Below are 17,281 nucleotides of genomic sequence, written 5' to 3'. Positions count from 1 at the left end.
AATTCCTCTGTAATTTGACCAGGTTTGGGTTTGGGTTTGGGTTTGAGCAGTTGACTTCAGCACATTATTTCTGGGTTAGAAAGGGAACTATCACTTTAAATCCTCTGGTAAGCTCAAAAAGTTGTACTGTCTTGTCAGTCAAACAAGTTTTAGTACGACAGATTATAATGAAAAAAAAAATGTAATTACAAATAATGAAACAACGCTTTAGGATGAAAATACTTTAGGATCAGAATTTTACACCCGCATGAAAATACAAATCCTAAACACTTCAGGGTGAAAATCAGCAAAAAAAAAAGTAATTAAATAACTGACACGCATTGTATCTTCCTTCTGTAGTTTGCATATTTTTTAGGTGCCATAAATATGTATGTGGCCAGACAAACCTGTCAGTTTCCTTATGGTCTTGATGTAATGGCATTGAAGGCATACATTGCAGGATTTTTAGCCTTGCTGTGGTCCTGTGTTCACAATTAAGGAAGTCTTCTCCTCCGTCTTCAACTCCACACACTCACCCCATGTTCCCCACCTAACGTAGCTAGCTGGATAGCGGATAGAGGTAACATTACTTACAGAAAACAAGCCAACTTTGTGTCACTTTTCATCCCCTTGGTGGACTTCAGCTGACGCCACTGAGGAAAAGGAATTCCAAGATTAACTCCAGTTCTTGAATGAGCCCTGTCAGCTTGTATTTTTGCTTTGCTGCATCTCGTCTTTTCCCTAGCTAGCTAACAACAAACACTCAGCTGAATTCTGATCCCAAACCACTGGCTCTATAGCCACGCCCACCCCTCCCCACACAGAAAAGAGAAAATCCCAAACACATTTTGAACGAACAAATACAAGTAAAGGTGCACAAATTTTACGAAAGTGCGCTAAGACAGAGATTGCCAGTGCATCATAGATGTGCCTTAGCATGGTTAGGTTACAATATTTTCAAAGTTAAAATATTGTGTAGGATGCCTTTAAATGCTGTACTACTACAGATTGACCATAATGAAACCAGCCCACCACTCCCACAGGAAATGTATTCCTCATAAGCCCACCTCTTTTTCAGCTGCAGTGCAGGTGTACTAGTCTCTAATTAACCCACCAGCTCCAGGAGTTGTCTCTTGAGTTTGACAGTTGTACTGTGAAAATAGGGCCGTGCTATATTTACCTTTGACTGGCTCCTTCACTCTGGTCTTGCTCTTTTTGTCTCTCTTTGTCTTTCCCTCCCTCTTCCCCTCATAAGGTAGGCCTATGCATAAAGGGTGTGACAGGGGCGTGGCTCACAGTGTATGCATAAAGGGTGTGATGGGGTGGCTGACAGGATATGCATAAAGGGTGTAACAGGGGCGTGGCTGACAGGATATGCATAAAGGGTGTGATGGGCGTGGCTGACAGGGTATGCATAAAGGGTGTAACAGGGGCGTGGCTGACAGGGTATGCATTAAGGGAGTGACAGGGGCGTGGCTGACAGGGTATGCATTAAGGGAGTGACAGGGGCGTGGCTGACAGGGTATGCATAAAGGGTGTAACAGGGGCGTGGCTGACAGGATATGCATAAAGGGTGTGACAGGGGCGTGGCTGACAGGGTATGCATAAAGGGTGTTATAGGGGCGTGGCTGAGAGGGTATGCATAAAGGGTGTGACAGGGGCGTGGCTGACAGGATATGCATAAAGGGTGTGACAGGGGCGTGGCTGACAGGGTATGCATAAAGGGTGTGACAGGGGCGTGGCTGACAGGGTATGCATAAAGGGTGTGACAGGGGCGTGGCTGACAGGGTATGCATAAAGGGTGTTATAGGGGCGTGCCTGACAGGATATGCATAAAGGGTGTGACAGGGGCGTGGCTGACAGGGTATGCATAAAGTGGGTGACATGGTCGTGTCTGACAGTGTAAAGGGGGTGACAGGGGCGTGGCTGAGAGGATATGTATAAAGGGTATGACAGGGTGTAGGTGGCAGGGTATCAATGCGGTGGGAGAAACTTGAACTTGAACCAACGTTTTTGAAAAACACAAACCAACAGCACTGAGGTTCGACCCTCAGTGACAGTCCCCACCCCGCCCTGCCACGATGAGCATGGGATGAGTCCAAAGTCCCGCCTCCGCCCCTCCCCTCCTGTCCGCCCCCTCTCGTCCTCAGTCACGTGACGCTGGGGTTGGGTACCGCAGAGCGCATCGGCATGCTTCCCCTTCCTCCCGTAAGCAGCGAAAAAGGGAAAAAGCTTCGCCCCCCCAGCACAATCATATCCCTGCACACGCCCCCCCTCCCCCCCCCCCCCCCCCCTTCCCCCCCCCCAGCCCCCCCCCCCCCCCCACCACAGCCGCAGTTTAATCAGCAGCTGGGAGGAAGAGGAAGCAGCCGGTAAGACCAGGACGTTCCCAGTGGCTGATTCTTCCCAGGTTGAAGAGCCGCAGTCTCCCCTGCTACGGGAGGTTAAAAATAGAATCCCCTCGGTGGCCCTTAATGAGCTATGTGGGACGCCGGAGAGCACAGAGCCGACTGGATACGGTGGCGGTCTGTGTATTGTGGGGGGGGCTGCTCAGAAAGCTCCATCCTCATATGTCAATCCTCCAATCGTATCGTGGCAATGCCTGCGTTGTTGCCTCGGCGCTGAGCGACGGTGAAGGTCTGATTGGTCCTTCTGAAGCCCCAGCCTCTCCGGATATCCAGGGACTGAGACGTTCTGAGCAGCGCACCCCAGTGTCGTGATCTAAATTGCCACCGCGGCTGAAATAGAGAAGAGCTCAACCTTGCCCTGCATTCGTTCCTCCCTCTCTCCCTCTCTCTGTCTCTCCCTCTCTCTCTCTCTCTCTCTCTCTCTCTCTCTCTCCCTCGTGCCTCCTGTCCTGCCTATTAATGGTGAGAGGCGATGTGTTCAGGGATAGCAACAGAACGTACTGTGTAACATATTGTACAGTGCAGGTTGTAGCGTAAGGAATACTGATCAGTAGTATTGCTCAATTGTTGCATATTGTGTGGCTTGTAGTGTGAATAGCGACCGGTAATATATCTCAATGGTAGTATACTGTGCGGCTTGCTATGTGGAGAATAGTGATCAGCACTGGCTCACCTTTAGTGTGCTATGTGGCTTATCACAGATGACTGCATCAGAGGAGCGCACAAGCACTCCTCCCTGGATGGGTCCAGGTCGTCAACAGTGACACACCGTAACCGTTCACTCCAAAAAATTATATAAAAGGGCGGGAACTCCTCCCAGGAAAGGAGTTGCTGTTGAATGCCAAATGTCTTTGGAACTCGCACGCTTCTGAATTATCAGTTAAGGGGTGAGGCTGTCTGCCCATGTGTTCTGTTTTTTTGTTTTTTCCTGTGAGCGGCTCCTTGTTGTTCTCGCGCCCGGGTGGGTTGGGTAGAGCTGTGGGAGGCCGGGGCCGTGGGTGCGGAGCGCAGTGCACTCTTAGCCGGGCGCTAAGCTCTGCGTCAGCGCGCGTTCAAGAGATCCTCACCGCTCTCTACGGCCCTGCGTGTGACACAGAACATCTACTCCACTGGAACGGCTGCCGTGGGTGGGTGCACGTCCATTGGGGTGTAATCAAGGATGCGAGGTGCGTAATCGAGGATGCGAGGTATATAATCGTGGACGCAAGGTACCTTTACGAGGGTCCATGCGCAGTGTGCGTACGTGGGAGCGATTGGACTTGATATATCGCTTAGGAAGTGCATTGCGGGTAACGCTGTTCTCGCGTTTGCGGATCCCTTTGTTGAAAACTGCTTACCTTTTCGTGAAGGAGGGGGCTTTGTTCAGCAGTGCCAGAGGTTGCATTAACAGGCTTAACAGGTGTTTTTTTTTGGAAGGGTTCGTTGAAGATGAAAATACATTAGGTGTGGCAAGTGAATAAAGACCGAGATCCAGACCTGTCACACACAGACCATGGCCCCTCCCACACATCCCAAGACCACTCCCATCTCACATAACATAGCATAGCGTAACATAACATGACATAACACAACATAATAACATATCATAACACACCATAATAATACAACATAACATAACGCACCATAATAATATAACATAACACAACATAATAACATAACATAAAACAACATAACATAACATAACAACATGACAGAATGACGAGAACAGGCCCTTCAGCCCAGCGACGCTTGGCATTTTCCTACCACTAAACTCGACCGTGCCGCACAATAGGCACACAATAGAAGAGAGATTCTGCTGGTTTTCTTTATTGTGGTTGCGACGGCTGTGTCAAATTCTCACATTCCGGCAGTAGACGGAAACAGATTGGTCTGTTTCGCAGCGTTCCCTCAGCATATTTCACGCGTCTAGGATGTGACTTAGCGCTAGATCTCATCCTCCCTTCGGTTTAGCCGCGACTTTGCCGGCGCGGGCGGTGATGTAAGCGCCGGATTAAATCCCCGTCATCTGTGGCAGGGGGGAGTTTGGTTTTACTGGCTCTTCTTCACTACCTGAGCTTACGCGAGCGCGAGTATTCCCTGCTTGCTAATACGCTGTGGGAGGGGCTGTTATGCAAGCGGATGACGGGGTTTTAAAAAGCGGGCGCGGAACCCGTGTTTAAAAGGTGCGCTGGCGTCTCGCTCGAGTAGACAGCAGAGCCCGACCCTAAAGCCGTGCGGTGTGAGGGGGTGGGTTTGGTTCGCCCCCTAGTGGGCTGGTGGGGTTCGGTGTGTTGATTCGTTCCCCTGTCTGGGCGGAAGGATGTGCTGGGCAAGCGAGCAGGCCCCCTGCTGTCTGGGTGCACTCTTTGGACTTGCAAAACTCCACCAACACACACACACACACACACACACACACTTCTGTGTACCGCTGTCTCGCACTCACCGCCTTCACACACAAGCTCTATACATTCCCACAGTGGAGTTATTCAGACCCACAGTACCCTAGGCACTCCCACACAGACTGTAAATCCCACACATGCTTTTTCTATTCATTAATGACTTATCCACACCCCCGCCTCCAACACGTACTCAGTCCACTCATACACACGCGCTGGCCAGTGCCACATGAACCCTGACCACTCCCACACAGATTCTCAGTGCATTGTAATCGGTGTGTACAAGTCAAGGACATTCCACCCGTTATGAGGTACATGATGTATCTCCTATGCAGGTCTATTTTTTCCAAAAAGGGATGTTAGATATTAAAAGATATTAAAATTTAAATATTCAGCTTTCCCTCTTTCTCAGGTTCCTTTTTTCAGTCAGCTTTATTGGCATGAAAAGTGATTCTCATATTAGCTCTCTCTTTCTCTGTCTCTCTTATTCTCTCTCTCTCTCTCTCTCTCTCTCTCTCTGTCTCTCTTATTCTCTCTCTCTCTCTCTCTCTCTCTCTCTGTCTCTCTTATTCTCTCTCTCTCTCTCTCTCTCTCTCTCTCTCTGTCTCTCTTATTATCTCTCTCTCTCTCTCTCTCTCTCGTACTCTCCTTGCAGATGGCTCAGACCTGCTGAGGACAGCCGCTGGCGAGGGAGACCTGTACACCTCTCTCCTGTCCAATCAGAGTCGCCCCTTCCCTCAGGGCTTCTCCGCGGACAGCAGGGGCGAGGCTCGAGACCCGATCCCCAGCCTGGAGACGCGCGGCATGTTCAGCTCCGACTCGGGCATCGAGATGACCCCGGGGGAGCCCGCGGACTTCACCCGGAACCTGCTGGAGTCAGAGAAGATGGAGGCCTACAACTACATGGACATCAGCCACGGGGAGAAACCCCGCCCCCTGCAGCAGCAGCAAGGAGGAGGGGCTCTGGGAAGCTGGGGGGAGGTGGGCGGGCCCGGGCTAGGCCAGTACATGGAGAAGAACTCCGCCCCGGTGGTGGAGACCGTAGGCCCCGGCCTGGGCTCGCAGGCCTTCCCCTACGTGGAGGAGCCCTCGGACGAGGAGCCGTCCGACCGCCAGCCCGGCTCGAGGCAGGCCACGCCCCTGGCGGCCGGCCCTATCAAGATCACGCTGACGGAGACGGAGACGGACACGGAGAGCCCCGCCCCGCAGCACCCCGCGCCGGTCACCGTGTCGGACAGGGACAGCATCCTCAGCCTGGGCCTGCAGGGCATCCCCACGGTCACCCTCTCTGAGCCCGAGGACGACAGCCCCGGGTCGTCGACCCCGCCCTTCACAGGTAGAGCTCCGCCCCGCCCCACAGGCACACTGCCTTGGAAATGTCCGCTTTAAAATGGGATTTTGTGGAATTGCTAGCATTTATTTCCACGGACTAGGTTAAGTTTGGTGAAGTTTATGGAAAAGAGGGAAAGTCATCGAAGGAGAATGTCGTTAAAAGATAAGCTCTAGGTCAATAGTCCAGAATGGTGTAAATTTAGAAAGATGGAGTTGACTTGATATCTTGGTATCTCATACTATATGCTCATTCTCACCATCTCTCTCTCTCTCTCTCTCTCTCTCTCTGTCTCTCTCTGTCTGTAGAGGAGTCTGACTCCCCATCTGAGCCCCTGTTCCAGGCCAGTGCGGTGGGAGCAGTCGGTTCAGTCCAGGATCAGGTTTCAGTCAGTGGCAGCGCCCCCAGACGGCCCAGCCCCCCGGCAGAGACGGGGGCTAAGCCCGCTAAGACCGAACCGTACGCCCCCCCCTCCAAGCCTTCCGTCATCCACGACCAAGACGGCAGCAGCGCCGAGTCGGGCGACTCCGAGATCGAGCTGGTGTCGGAAGAGCCGTCGCCACGGCAGCAGCCGCCCAGCCCCGCCTACACCGCCCCCGCCCCCGCCCCCGCCGTGGCCACGCCCCCCGCGCCCCCCGCCCCCTCCATCCAGTACAGCATCCTGCGCGAGGAGAGGGAGGCGGAGCTGGACAGCGAGCTCATCATTGAGTCCTTCGACGCCTCCTCCGCCTCGGAGGAGAGTCCCAAGAGGGCCCAGGATTCCCCCGCCCAAAAAGGCCAGAGGGCGGGGTCCCGGCTGGCCGACGCCCCCGCCTCCGTCCCCGCCTCCCGGCCCGCCCCCTCGCCCCCGGCTCCGTCCGCCCCGGCCGGGGCGCAGAAGGAGAAGGTGCCCACTGAGAAGGGTCCGGTCTCCAGCCGCGCGGGGGACGACCCCGCGGTCAAACCCAAGCCCCCGCCCGCCGCGGTGGTGCCCCCGGAGGTGCGGAGGGAGCAGCCCACCCCCGAGGACAAGGGCGGGAAGAAGAGGCGGGCCAGCGAGGGGAGGCGGGACTCGGAGAAACGGGTCTTCCTGCAGGGCCTGGACAGACAGAAAGGTGAGGACTCTCTCAAACAGCATTTCTGGCTCCGCAAGCCTGCCCCAGCTGGTGCAAAGCGGTATTGCACCCAGGGTCTCGCCTTTAATTCTCCATTATTTTCTCTGATGTCTCTAATATTTTGACACACTAGTATTGCTGAAGCTAAATTACATTTATAATACCATTCACTGTTTACATAATACAATTCTGACTGCTGTTGTAGGTATGCTCTGCCAGCTGTGTAGGTGACACAAGCAGTCAGTGAAGAGAGGCAGGGCAGAAGGGAGTTTTAATGAGGTGCCACCATCTCACCTCCCCTCCTACTGGGAATCCTGGGGGAAAACACTGTGCAGCTTTTTACAATGCTGCAGTTAGGTGGTGAATGAAAACGCAGTCTCACCTTTTTCGCATCCCTTATTATTTTTTTTTACCAATGCCGCATCACTTATGATTTACTAGGCTTCGTAAAGCTAGCGTTCTCGCTATTTTGTTGGGTGCTTATGAGATGGGTGCTTCGCTCTAAGATATTCTCACAGTATCTTTCCCTGAAGGACATGGAAGTAGAGCACATGCTAGTGGATAATATACCCTGTAACAGTTTGCAGTTTCTAACCTGCCATTAAGGTTTTCACCCTGGATAATGGGGCCTACTAGTCACCCTGGATAATGGGGCCTGATAGTTTCCCTGGATAATGGGGCCTGCTAGTTACCCTGGGTAATGGGGCCTGATAATTACCCTGGATAATGGGGCCTGCCAGTTACCCTGGATAATGGGGCCTGATAGTTACCCTGGATAATGGGGCCTGATAATTACCCTGGATAATGGGGCCTGCTAGTTACCCTGGATAATGGGGCCTGATAATTACCCTGGATAATGGGGCCTGCTAGTTACCCTGGATAATGGGGCCTGCAAATTACCCTGGATAACGGGGCCTGCTAGTTACCCTGGGTAATGGGGCCTACTAGTTACCCTGGACAGAGGATCATCAGACCCTACACACCAGCCAGACCTCTCCATTCTGCCACCTCTGGACGCTTGGCACCTCCCCCTCTTCGTGTCTGTACTTCCCGCTCGCGTCTGCTGTCTGTCCTGGCCCCTCGCTGGTGGAATGACCTTCCCGTGGCGGTCAGAACAGCAGAGAATCTGACTACCTTCAAGCGCAGACTAAAGACTCATCTCTTCAGGCTGCACCTCTCCCCACCCCTCCCTAGCCTCTAGTTTAGCTCAATGTACCTAGTTAGGCTAATGCGATCACGTTAGTTTTTATTTGGCAGGATTGTTTTTTGTCTGATTCTGATTAGGCAAATGTGATTTCAGTGCTAGTTTGTACTTGGCAGGATTGTTTGTTTGTTTGCTGAACAGGTTACCCTACAGGGTTATGTCCTGATCTATGTGGTCACTTCTGGCACTACGATCTTTACTTCACTCTAGTGTGTTTTTTCTGCACCTCTGCACCTTGAACTGATGCGCTTGTTGTACGTCGCTCTGGATAAGAGCGTCTGCTAAATGCCTGTAATGTAATGTAATGTAATGGATAATGGGGCCTGCTAGTTACCCTGGATAATGGGACCTGATAGTTTTCCTGGATAATGGGGCCTGCTAGTTACCCTGGATAATGGGGCCTGCTAGTTACCCTGGATAATGGGGCCTGCTAGTTACCCTGGATAATGGGACCTGATAGTTTTCCTGGATAATGGGGCCTGATAGTTACCCTGGATAATGGGGCCTGCTAGTTACTCTGGATAATGGGGCCTGCTAGTTACCCTGGATAATGGGGTCTGCTAGTTACCCTGGATAATGGGACCTGATAGTTTTCCTGGATAATGGGGCCTGATAGTTACCCTGGATAATGGGGCCTGCTAGTTACTCTGGATAATGGGGCCTGCTAGTTACCCTGGATAATGGGGCCTGCTAGTTACCCTGGATAATGGGGCCTGATAATTACCCTGGATAATGGGGCCTGCCAGTTACCCTGGATAATGGGGCCTGCTAGTTATCCTGGATAATGGGGCCTGATAGTTACCCTGGATAATGGGGCCTGCTAGTTACCCTGGATAATGGGGCCTGCTAGTTATCCTGGGTAATGGGGCCTGCTGGTTACACAAATAAGAACAGCGTCCATCACTCGATCAACATCATCTCTTGTAATCCGGAGGTATTGTATGGTGGAGTAAGGCTGAATTTCCCCTGGCTGAGGACATCCACAAATAGAAAACAGTAGGTTCTGCCAAAAATGAAGTGCCGAGTCACGGTGACTTGGTTTGTTTCTTCTTTTTTTTTTTAAAGGGGTGGGACTGTGAGAATTATGCAGTAATAGAAAGGGACGGGCCGTGATGCTGGAGTTCCAGGTCGTTTCCTCACAAACTGGGTCAGTGAGGTCTCTGGGCAGCTTCATTGGTGGATGAGGGCCTATGACATCGCCCCCCTCCTCAACAGCCTCCCCTCCCCCCTCAAAGTCCTATAATACCCAGCTGCTAATCGAGAAGGGGGATTAGCAGAACGCTCTTCAATGGATTTCTAATATGTGGCAGTTTAAAATGTAGTGTTTGTGTGTGTGTGTGTGTGTGTGTGTGTGTGTGTGTAATCTATTGTGGTTGAAATGTATGTAGGAAAGTGTATAAATGGTTGTTGTACAGTGACTGCATGTTTGTGCATCTGAGTGTATGCGCATGGTGCGGTATATGTGTTTTGTGAGATACTGTGTATATGTCAGTGTATGTGTGCGTGTGAGTGTGTGGTATAGTGTTAGTGTGTGTGTGTCTGTGTGTGTGTGTGACAGAGAGAAAGAGTGTGTGTGAGGCGGTGACATGACTGCGCCCTGGACCCCCCCCCCCCCCCCACCTCATGTTCTCATTAGCGTGGAGCGCCTATGTGCCTGAACTTGTTCGAGTCTGTGTCATTCAGACATGCAGATGAGGCTTTGTGTCTGTGTGATATCCGCAGATGGCTCAGCAGCGCCACCTGCAGGACAGAATCATTATGGCTCGGACTGCGCTTCTGCTGAGAGCTCCCTTGCCGCCGACAGAGCCGCTAGCTAGCGAGCGCCGGCCCGGCCCTTTAATAGCTCACCATGGCTTAAGCCCCCACTCTCACACCGCTCCGCTCAGTGACAAGACAGATCCTGTCTTTACCCCTGCGCAGAGAGGACTGGCTGATGCAGAGCAGAGATGTCGGAGTCCTGGAGGGCTGCAGTGACTACCGCTTTCTCGCATGTTCCAATCATTGATTGCCAGAGGAGTCCATGAGCTGGGATTCACTTTTCAACGTTTGTTATTCATTTTTCCTAACAACACTAGTAACACACACACATAAATATATATAGATGTGTGTGTGTGTGTGTGTGTGTAATGTATTTTTATCTGATGTATTTTTTTTTTTTGTGAGATCAGCAACCACCAAAGCTAACTCTCCAAACCCAGTTTAAAAAAAAAAAAAGGTCTTGCGCTTGTGTTTGCTTGCAAGCCAGAGGTTTGGAGAAATGTCGATTAAACACAGGCCCTCGTTTCCATGGCCTTCGTTGGCAGACACTGTGGCCATCTGGGACCCGAGTCTGAGCTCCCTGATGTGGAGGGACGCGGCGGAGTTAGCTATGACTCGGGGGTACGTGCGAGCCGCCTCGTCGTCGCTGACGCTAAGCGCTGAGCTCCCGCCTGTTCCGCGCCGCCTCCGGGCCAGACCGCTGCTTCTGACTGACTTCCTGCCGCATCGTCACGTCCAGAGGGCGCCGACTCCACGGCAACGGGGAGCGCGGAAGGTGACCTCGCTTTCCCCCGCCGAGACGAGGGGCCGTGTGGACTGTCACTGCGCCTCGTCGCTTAATTGATTAAAGCGGTTGTTTATGTAGTTACCTCGCTATAGTCTGGCTCCGTCTTGTCTGAACTGGTTGCAGATTTTAAAGATAACGGCAGTAAAGGAACTCAGCCAACCCGGTGCCCTCCAAGGACAAGGGTGAATACCGCTGGCACAGAATGTGCACACGTGTCTTTAATTGTATGGTTGGGAGTTTGGATCTCAGGCTGCGCATCGCATTATAGAGCAGGATGTGCCTCAGTGAACATCCAACTGTATAAATGTTTATATTATAAGTGCTGTAGGAGTTTGTATACAGCAGTATATCGTGTAGTATATAGTCTATTTAGCCCGCCGGTTCAAATCCAACCTTAGAGAAGACATTGTTGCATTTTTTTAATGTAGTTGCATAAATAGATAAATTAGGAGACCACTGTGTTACATTGAATTTACATTATAGGAGCAGTGTTCTGCTCAGAGCTGGCTAGAAATGCCTCCCTCTAGTGGTGATAGAGATTAAATGTAGGCTTTTCTGATTGTTGATATCTTTCAGGCAGCGTTTATGGACTGGTCTCTTCATTTGAAACCAGAGGCTAGACTGGGATGGCCATTGCAAAATATTGAAATTAATTATTTTTTCGTGGATTTCGTGGGGCGCTTGCTGGAATATCTCATGGTGGATACGGTTCAACCGCCTGGCAGATGCAACCAGAATTTTTGGCAAATGTCCTGCCCTTGGTTGAGTTCATGAAGCCATTGACCTTAAGAATGGCCTCAAAGCACCGAAAATGCTCTATATTTTACAATAAATGTCCTATTCAGTTACATGCTCGTTACCTCACTTTCATACCCTAGTGAAACAGGAAGCCATTGAAGGCCACAATACAGTTTCTTAGGACTGAGGTGAATTTACAAAAACAGAATGTTGATTTATATTTGAATTTGGTAGATTTGCTGTCGTTTTTGGGGGTGACAATTTTGACACTCATCTTTTCAGGAAGTAAACTTATTACTTTTAATAATAGAACATTTTCTCTGAGCAATTGTTAGAATGAATGATATAGCCTATAGCTCATTACCTCTGTTATTAATTTTACAAAGGCTCATCTTTTTTGCCCATATTTATCAAGGGTGCCAATCATTTTTGAAGTGGCTATTCATGTACACATGCATAGATTCTGGTTCTCATCCCTATTGGTCAGTTCTTCTAGAAAATCAAATTCTTGCTATATTTCAGTTTTAAAGAAAGCTTTGGTGCATTTAATATTCCTGCATGCTTTGCAAAGAAGTAGTTTTTTTCTCTGAGCAATTATTAGAATGAATAATATATAGCTCATTACCTCTGTTATTCATTTTACAAAGGCTCATCTTTTTTTCTCATATTTATCAAGGGTGCCAATCATTTTTGAAGTGGCTATTCATGTACGCATGCATAGATTCTGGTTCTCATCCCTATTGGTCAGTTCTTCTAGAAAATCAAATTCTTGCTACATTTCAGTTTTGAAGAAAGCTTTGGTGCATTTAATATTTCTGCATGCTTTGCACAGAAGTTTTTTTTTACCACTGCATTTTTTCTGTGAGCTATTTTTTGCTCACGTATTTACCTGAAATCACCCTTAGTGAAATCATTGATTTTCCTTATCTGTATTTTTAAATTTACAAATGTATTCAAGTCTTGTCAGCGTCCTCCGTCAAGCTGAAAGAAGATCGAAAGGCACGCATTCTAAAAGCATGTGCTTCCAGCTGCCAGCTCTCCTCAGTCCTCGGTCTGCCCGTTCAGCTGAGCGGCCATTTTGTTTGACCGGCTAGTGGCCCTTTGAGGCTGGGTCGCTGCCATCCTAAACCCTCCCTCCTTGAGCAGTGATATAACCAATTATGCTCTGTGGGTCTAGCAGCCACAGTCAGCACTGAAGTGTCAGTGTTACAGTAGCAGGTTGTGGAGCACATCTCCACACTGAAAGCCAGTACTTTGCCAGGATGAGGTCCCTGTCAGCCTCCTTGAGGGGTTTTTAAGGGGCTGTCATCACTGGCTGGGAGTAGACAGCACTCCTGTCCTGATGTTCATTGAATGACTAGGACCATTAAGAACCACCCAGGCACTAAAAACTATGATTTATGGATTTTACAAAATGTTCTGCTTGTTTTCATCGTTAATTATCGTTCAAATTCAATTACATTTCAAGATTCCTTTTAGCAAACCATAGCTCTCAAGATATTCTAGGCTATTACTTTAGATCAGTGGTAACAAACCATGTTCCTGGAGATCTACTGTCCTGTAGGTTTTCTCTCCAACCCTAAAAAAAACACATCTCACTCAACAGCTACAGATCTTGTTGAGCTGATAATTAGTAGAGTCAGGTGTCCAAATTAGGGTTGAAATGAAAATGGATGGCAGATCTCCAGGAACAGGGTTGGTTACCACTGCTCTAGATTGTAAGTAATATAATGTCATATAATGAAAGTGTTCCCCAATGTATGAAATTCCATTAAAAAAAATATTTGTCTCTAAAAACATGAGAAATGATGTCTGCATAATACAGTGCTGAATATGTGTTAGCTGTGTCAGTGTTTTCTAGGACTGCTAAAAATACCACGCCAGCATTCACAGCAAGGATAAGCTGGAGTCAGAACAACCTTCCCTCCTTCTGTGCCAAGAAGCTTAGAAAAGTCTAGAAGGCCAGTTTGCAGTACCTTTCAGAAGATGGTGTTTTTTGCCAGTAGAGAGCACCATTTGAGCCTTGTAGTGTGGTGATATATCTCTTCCTTTGCATCATTGCACATAGCATTTTCTTTTCTATACTTTGCAAATGATGAAAAGAAATTCATGTGTATAATTTAGTGAAAGTCGATTCTTACGGTTTTTAAAATAATATTTTAGATATAATCAAATTTTCACTTTTTGTATATAATATTAAAGGAAGTGAAGTGGGGAGTCATTCAGATGGGGGTTAATGGGTCTAGCCAGTGTAAAATGTTTGGAGTGGCCAGTAAACCTGTCACACATCATTACATTTATATTGCATTACAGTCACTTAGCAGGCACTCTTCTCCGGAGTGACGTACGGAAGTAGAGATTGGTGCGACTCTCAGGAATTCAAAAATGCGACATCACCCAGAAGGCACAAAGGCTGATTAATAGTCAATAAGTGCAATGTTAGCCTAGCCAACAACAATTTGTATTGTAACTAAAGAGAGTGACACCAGCCAATAAGCTATGACCGTGACCTCATCGAAAAGGAAATCCAAGGAAAGAAAGAGAGGGGTTACGAAGGGTTATCTGAAGGGGGTCAGGGGAGCCATGGGACAATCTGAAGAGGTGTGTCTTCAGATTGACCCTATAATCTTTTGGGTTACAAACCAAATAAATCAGAAAATGAAATAATTTTTTCAAAGCAAATAATTTTTTTGCAAGGTTAATATGAGTAGTGTGATTCAATTTAATTGCATAAGTTACCTACATTATCAGAATCTTATTTTCAGGTGGTGAAGCACAAAATTACTTGTTTTCTCTGCAATTGGATGAAAAACAAATATGACTTTTCAAATATGAAAGGTCATGAAGGCAATCATTGGGTTGATTATGAATAGAGGTGTGAATGCATGATAGCCATTATTACCAATTTAGATGTATTCAGATGTAGCAGACAACGTTCTATGTGCTATGTTTTATAATATTCAGTTCAGTTCAGTATTATTTGCATAGCACCTTTTACAGACACTGTCACAAGGATGCTGACAGAAAAACTATGCGGTTGTTCCCTGCACTTGGACCGGTACTTCTCTCTAGGGGTTTCGTCATACTTGTTCCTGGTTATGGTTATACACTTTGTTGTACGTCGCTCTGGATAAGAGCGTCTGCCAAATGCCTGTAATGTAATGTAAAAAAACAGGAGATAGGAGAAACTGGGCAAGACTGAGTCTGACCCCCCCAAAAAAAATCCAGCAAGATGTAAAAGAAAAAAAAAACTCCCCAGGGAAAGAACAAATGCTCAAAGAGTGCAGAGCAAAAACCACAGACGAAGAAACCTGTGGAAGAACCTAGATGTAGAGGTTGTAATCTTGGCAGGAAAAAAAAGCTGTTTCACCATACGTTCGAAAACATTTTAAAAAATGACTTGTTTTCGGATTACGTATTTATATTGAACACGTATTGCTCGTGGAGAAGACGATTGGCTGCCTGTTGCTGTCGCCGTGCCGGAATGCGGAGTTCTTCACCGAGCACTATTTTTAGATCACCACGAGCCCATAGCTCCTCAACAGCTCTGCACGTTTTCCTACCAAACATTAATTATTTAATGCCAGCTAGGCCTTGGAAGGAAGGCCTTTTATCACAAGCTCCATTTATAAATCAGTTGGTTGTAAATCGAAAGCCAGTGCAGTTAATCTCCTATCAGTGTTATCCCCATTTCTCTGAGACGAATCCATTGTGTTATTTGTAATTTAGGAAATTGAAGCTGGAATGTTACACTTGTATCTTCATCTAGCAGGTTTATGTTGCACTTATCATCATCATCATCTTTATGTTGTGGCTCTATCATACCTCTTATGCTTCCTGTGTGAAGTAGACTTGGTGTTCATGTCTATGGCTAACTGATAATTAATGAGTGTTGTACCTTATCGGACCTGTGTTCTGTAGTTGTTCCAGTGACCTTCAGTATACACTTATTGTGCGGCACCTTGGATAGAAGTGTCTGCCAAATAAAATGTAGTGAATGATCGATGGCTTCAGCAGCGATGGTGTGGGTGTCACAGCAGCCATGAAATCATCACCTTACATATTGGAAGCTCAGAATTGTACGTAAGGTTTAATGTATCTTGTTTAATGAACTAGAAATATTGCGGGGGTTCTATTTTCAGTGTGTGATTTATGGGTTCGTAATTCCAGGTTATACAGTGCTTACAGTAATAATATTGCTGTCTGATCGTCATCCAGGAGTGACTCACCTTCAGGACTGACTGAATTGAATACATTTCCGTATTTAATATGAAATATGAATTTACACTTTCGCATTTAAATATGCACTGTACTCATGAATGACTTTCTGTTCCAGCTGATGAGTGAAAGGTGGTGGATGACCTCAGAGCTGATGGGGGTGGGGGGGGGGGCTGTGGCCACGCCTCTCAGCTCCCACGATGCTCTCTCCACCCGCGTTCGCCGCCGCCGCGGCGCTAACGAAGCGCCGTGCCCGCAGAAGCGGATGGGCCGATCGCTCCGACCAATCGGAGCGCGCCGCACGGCTTCGCATCGCACCAATTACGGTTGCTTTTCTTCCGACCGGAAGTGGCGTTAGCAGGGGAGGGACGTGCGGGAGATTAGCATGACCGTAGCTAGCTGGCCGAACGGGCGGGGAGCGGAGAGGAGCCAGGCTGGGCCCCGGGCTGGCATTGAGGGACGGCTCGCTTGCTGACTTAAGTCCGCGATGAGCCGGGGGGACGCGCCGGACGGATGGAGCCCTGATGCTCGCCTCCTCCGTTTCCATGGCGATGCGGATACGCGCAGGCCGCCTTTTCCTCAGGAGCAGTCCCTGGGGACAGGAGAAGGATAATACACCAACACACAGCATGGAGAAATGGGGGGGGGGGGAGGAAGAATAGAATATAAAAAAGAGAATAGAAGGGTCAAGGGCAATGCACCAGCATAGACAGAGAGATATAGGAAGAGGTGGCAGAGCTGCCATTGATAGGCTAAAGATAACACGCCGTAGCTCTATGGTAATTAAGACCTGAACGCTAACCCCGATCAGTGACGCGTTTACATTGTGTTTACGATGCTAGATAGATGGCGGTCTTATTGTCTTATGGGTATGTCGCCGCGGTATATTTTTTCTAGCTAAGAAAATGCCGGACAGAATGACTTGCAGCTGTATCCCGTCTTTGGAGGCGAGAACGTTCACTTCATCACCAGCCGATGCATTCGTGTTGTTGCTAGGCGACGGTTGAAGGCCTTCGGCAAGCCGACGCGATTACCTCGCCGAACATGCAGCGGGGGCCTGTTCTGTCTGAATCCCTCTCATGTCGCTAGCGTGGTTTGTTCCCTTGACACGCCTTCCTCGCGTGTGACAGTATTTCCCGAGGATGAAGGGGAACGTTTGTGTTTGTAGTTGCAATCAGGAATCCCCGCAGTCTGAAGGCCTTTTAAACAATGAACACCGGGTTTGATTGCATAACGAAAGCAGGTTTGTCACCGATACTGCACAGGATCAGATTCACTGCGGGCTAAGTATAGAGAACAATGGGGCTCTGGTTTGGCCAAAGCGGTTTCCGTGGATACCACCACGCTTTACCTCATCTCGTTTTTGATTCTTCAGTGTTCTGGAACATGG

At 48.7% G+C, this 17,281-nt stretch overlaps 1 protein-coding gene across 1 annotated transcript in view; it reads left to right on the top strand.

Moving 5' to 3' along the window:
- The window catches only part of LOC118230370 (reticulon-1-A-like), a 42,109-nt gene that overhangs the window by 12,935 nt on the left and 11,893 nt on the right, over positions 1-17,281 (top strand). The window contains exons 2-3 of the mRNA XM_035423336.1: positions 5,418-6,098; positions 6,401-7,186. Of these exons, the coding sequence (XP_035279227.1) occupies positions 5,418-6,098; positions 6,401-7,186 (1,467 nt within the window). The remainder of the gene's footprint in view (positions 1-5,417; positions 6,099-6,400; positions 7,187-17,281) is intronic.

This window comes from Anguilla anguilla, chromosome 6 (genome assembly GCF_013347855.1).
Source record: "Anguilla anguilla isolate fAngAng1 chromosome 6, fAngAng1.pri, whole genome shotgun sequence".
Taxonomy (NCBI): domain Eukaryota; kingdom Metazoa; phylum Chordata; class Actinopteri; order Anguilliformes; family Anguillidae; genus Anguilla; species Anguilla anguilla.
This window is presented reverse-complemented; position numbering and strand designations above follow the sequence as displayed.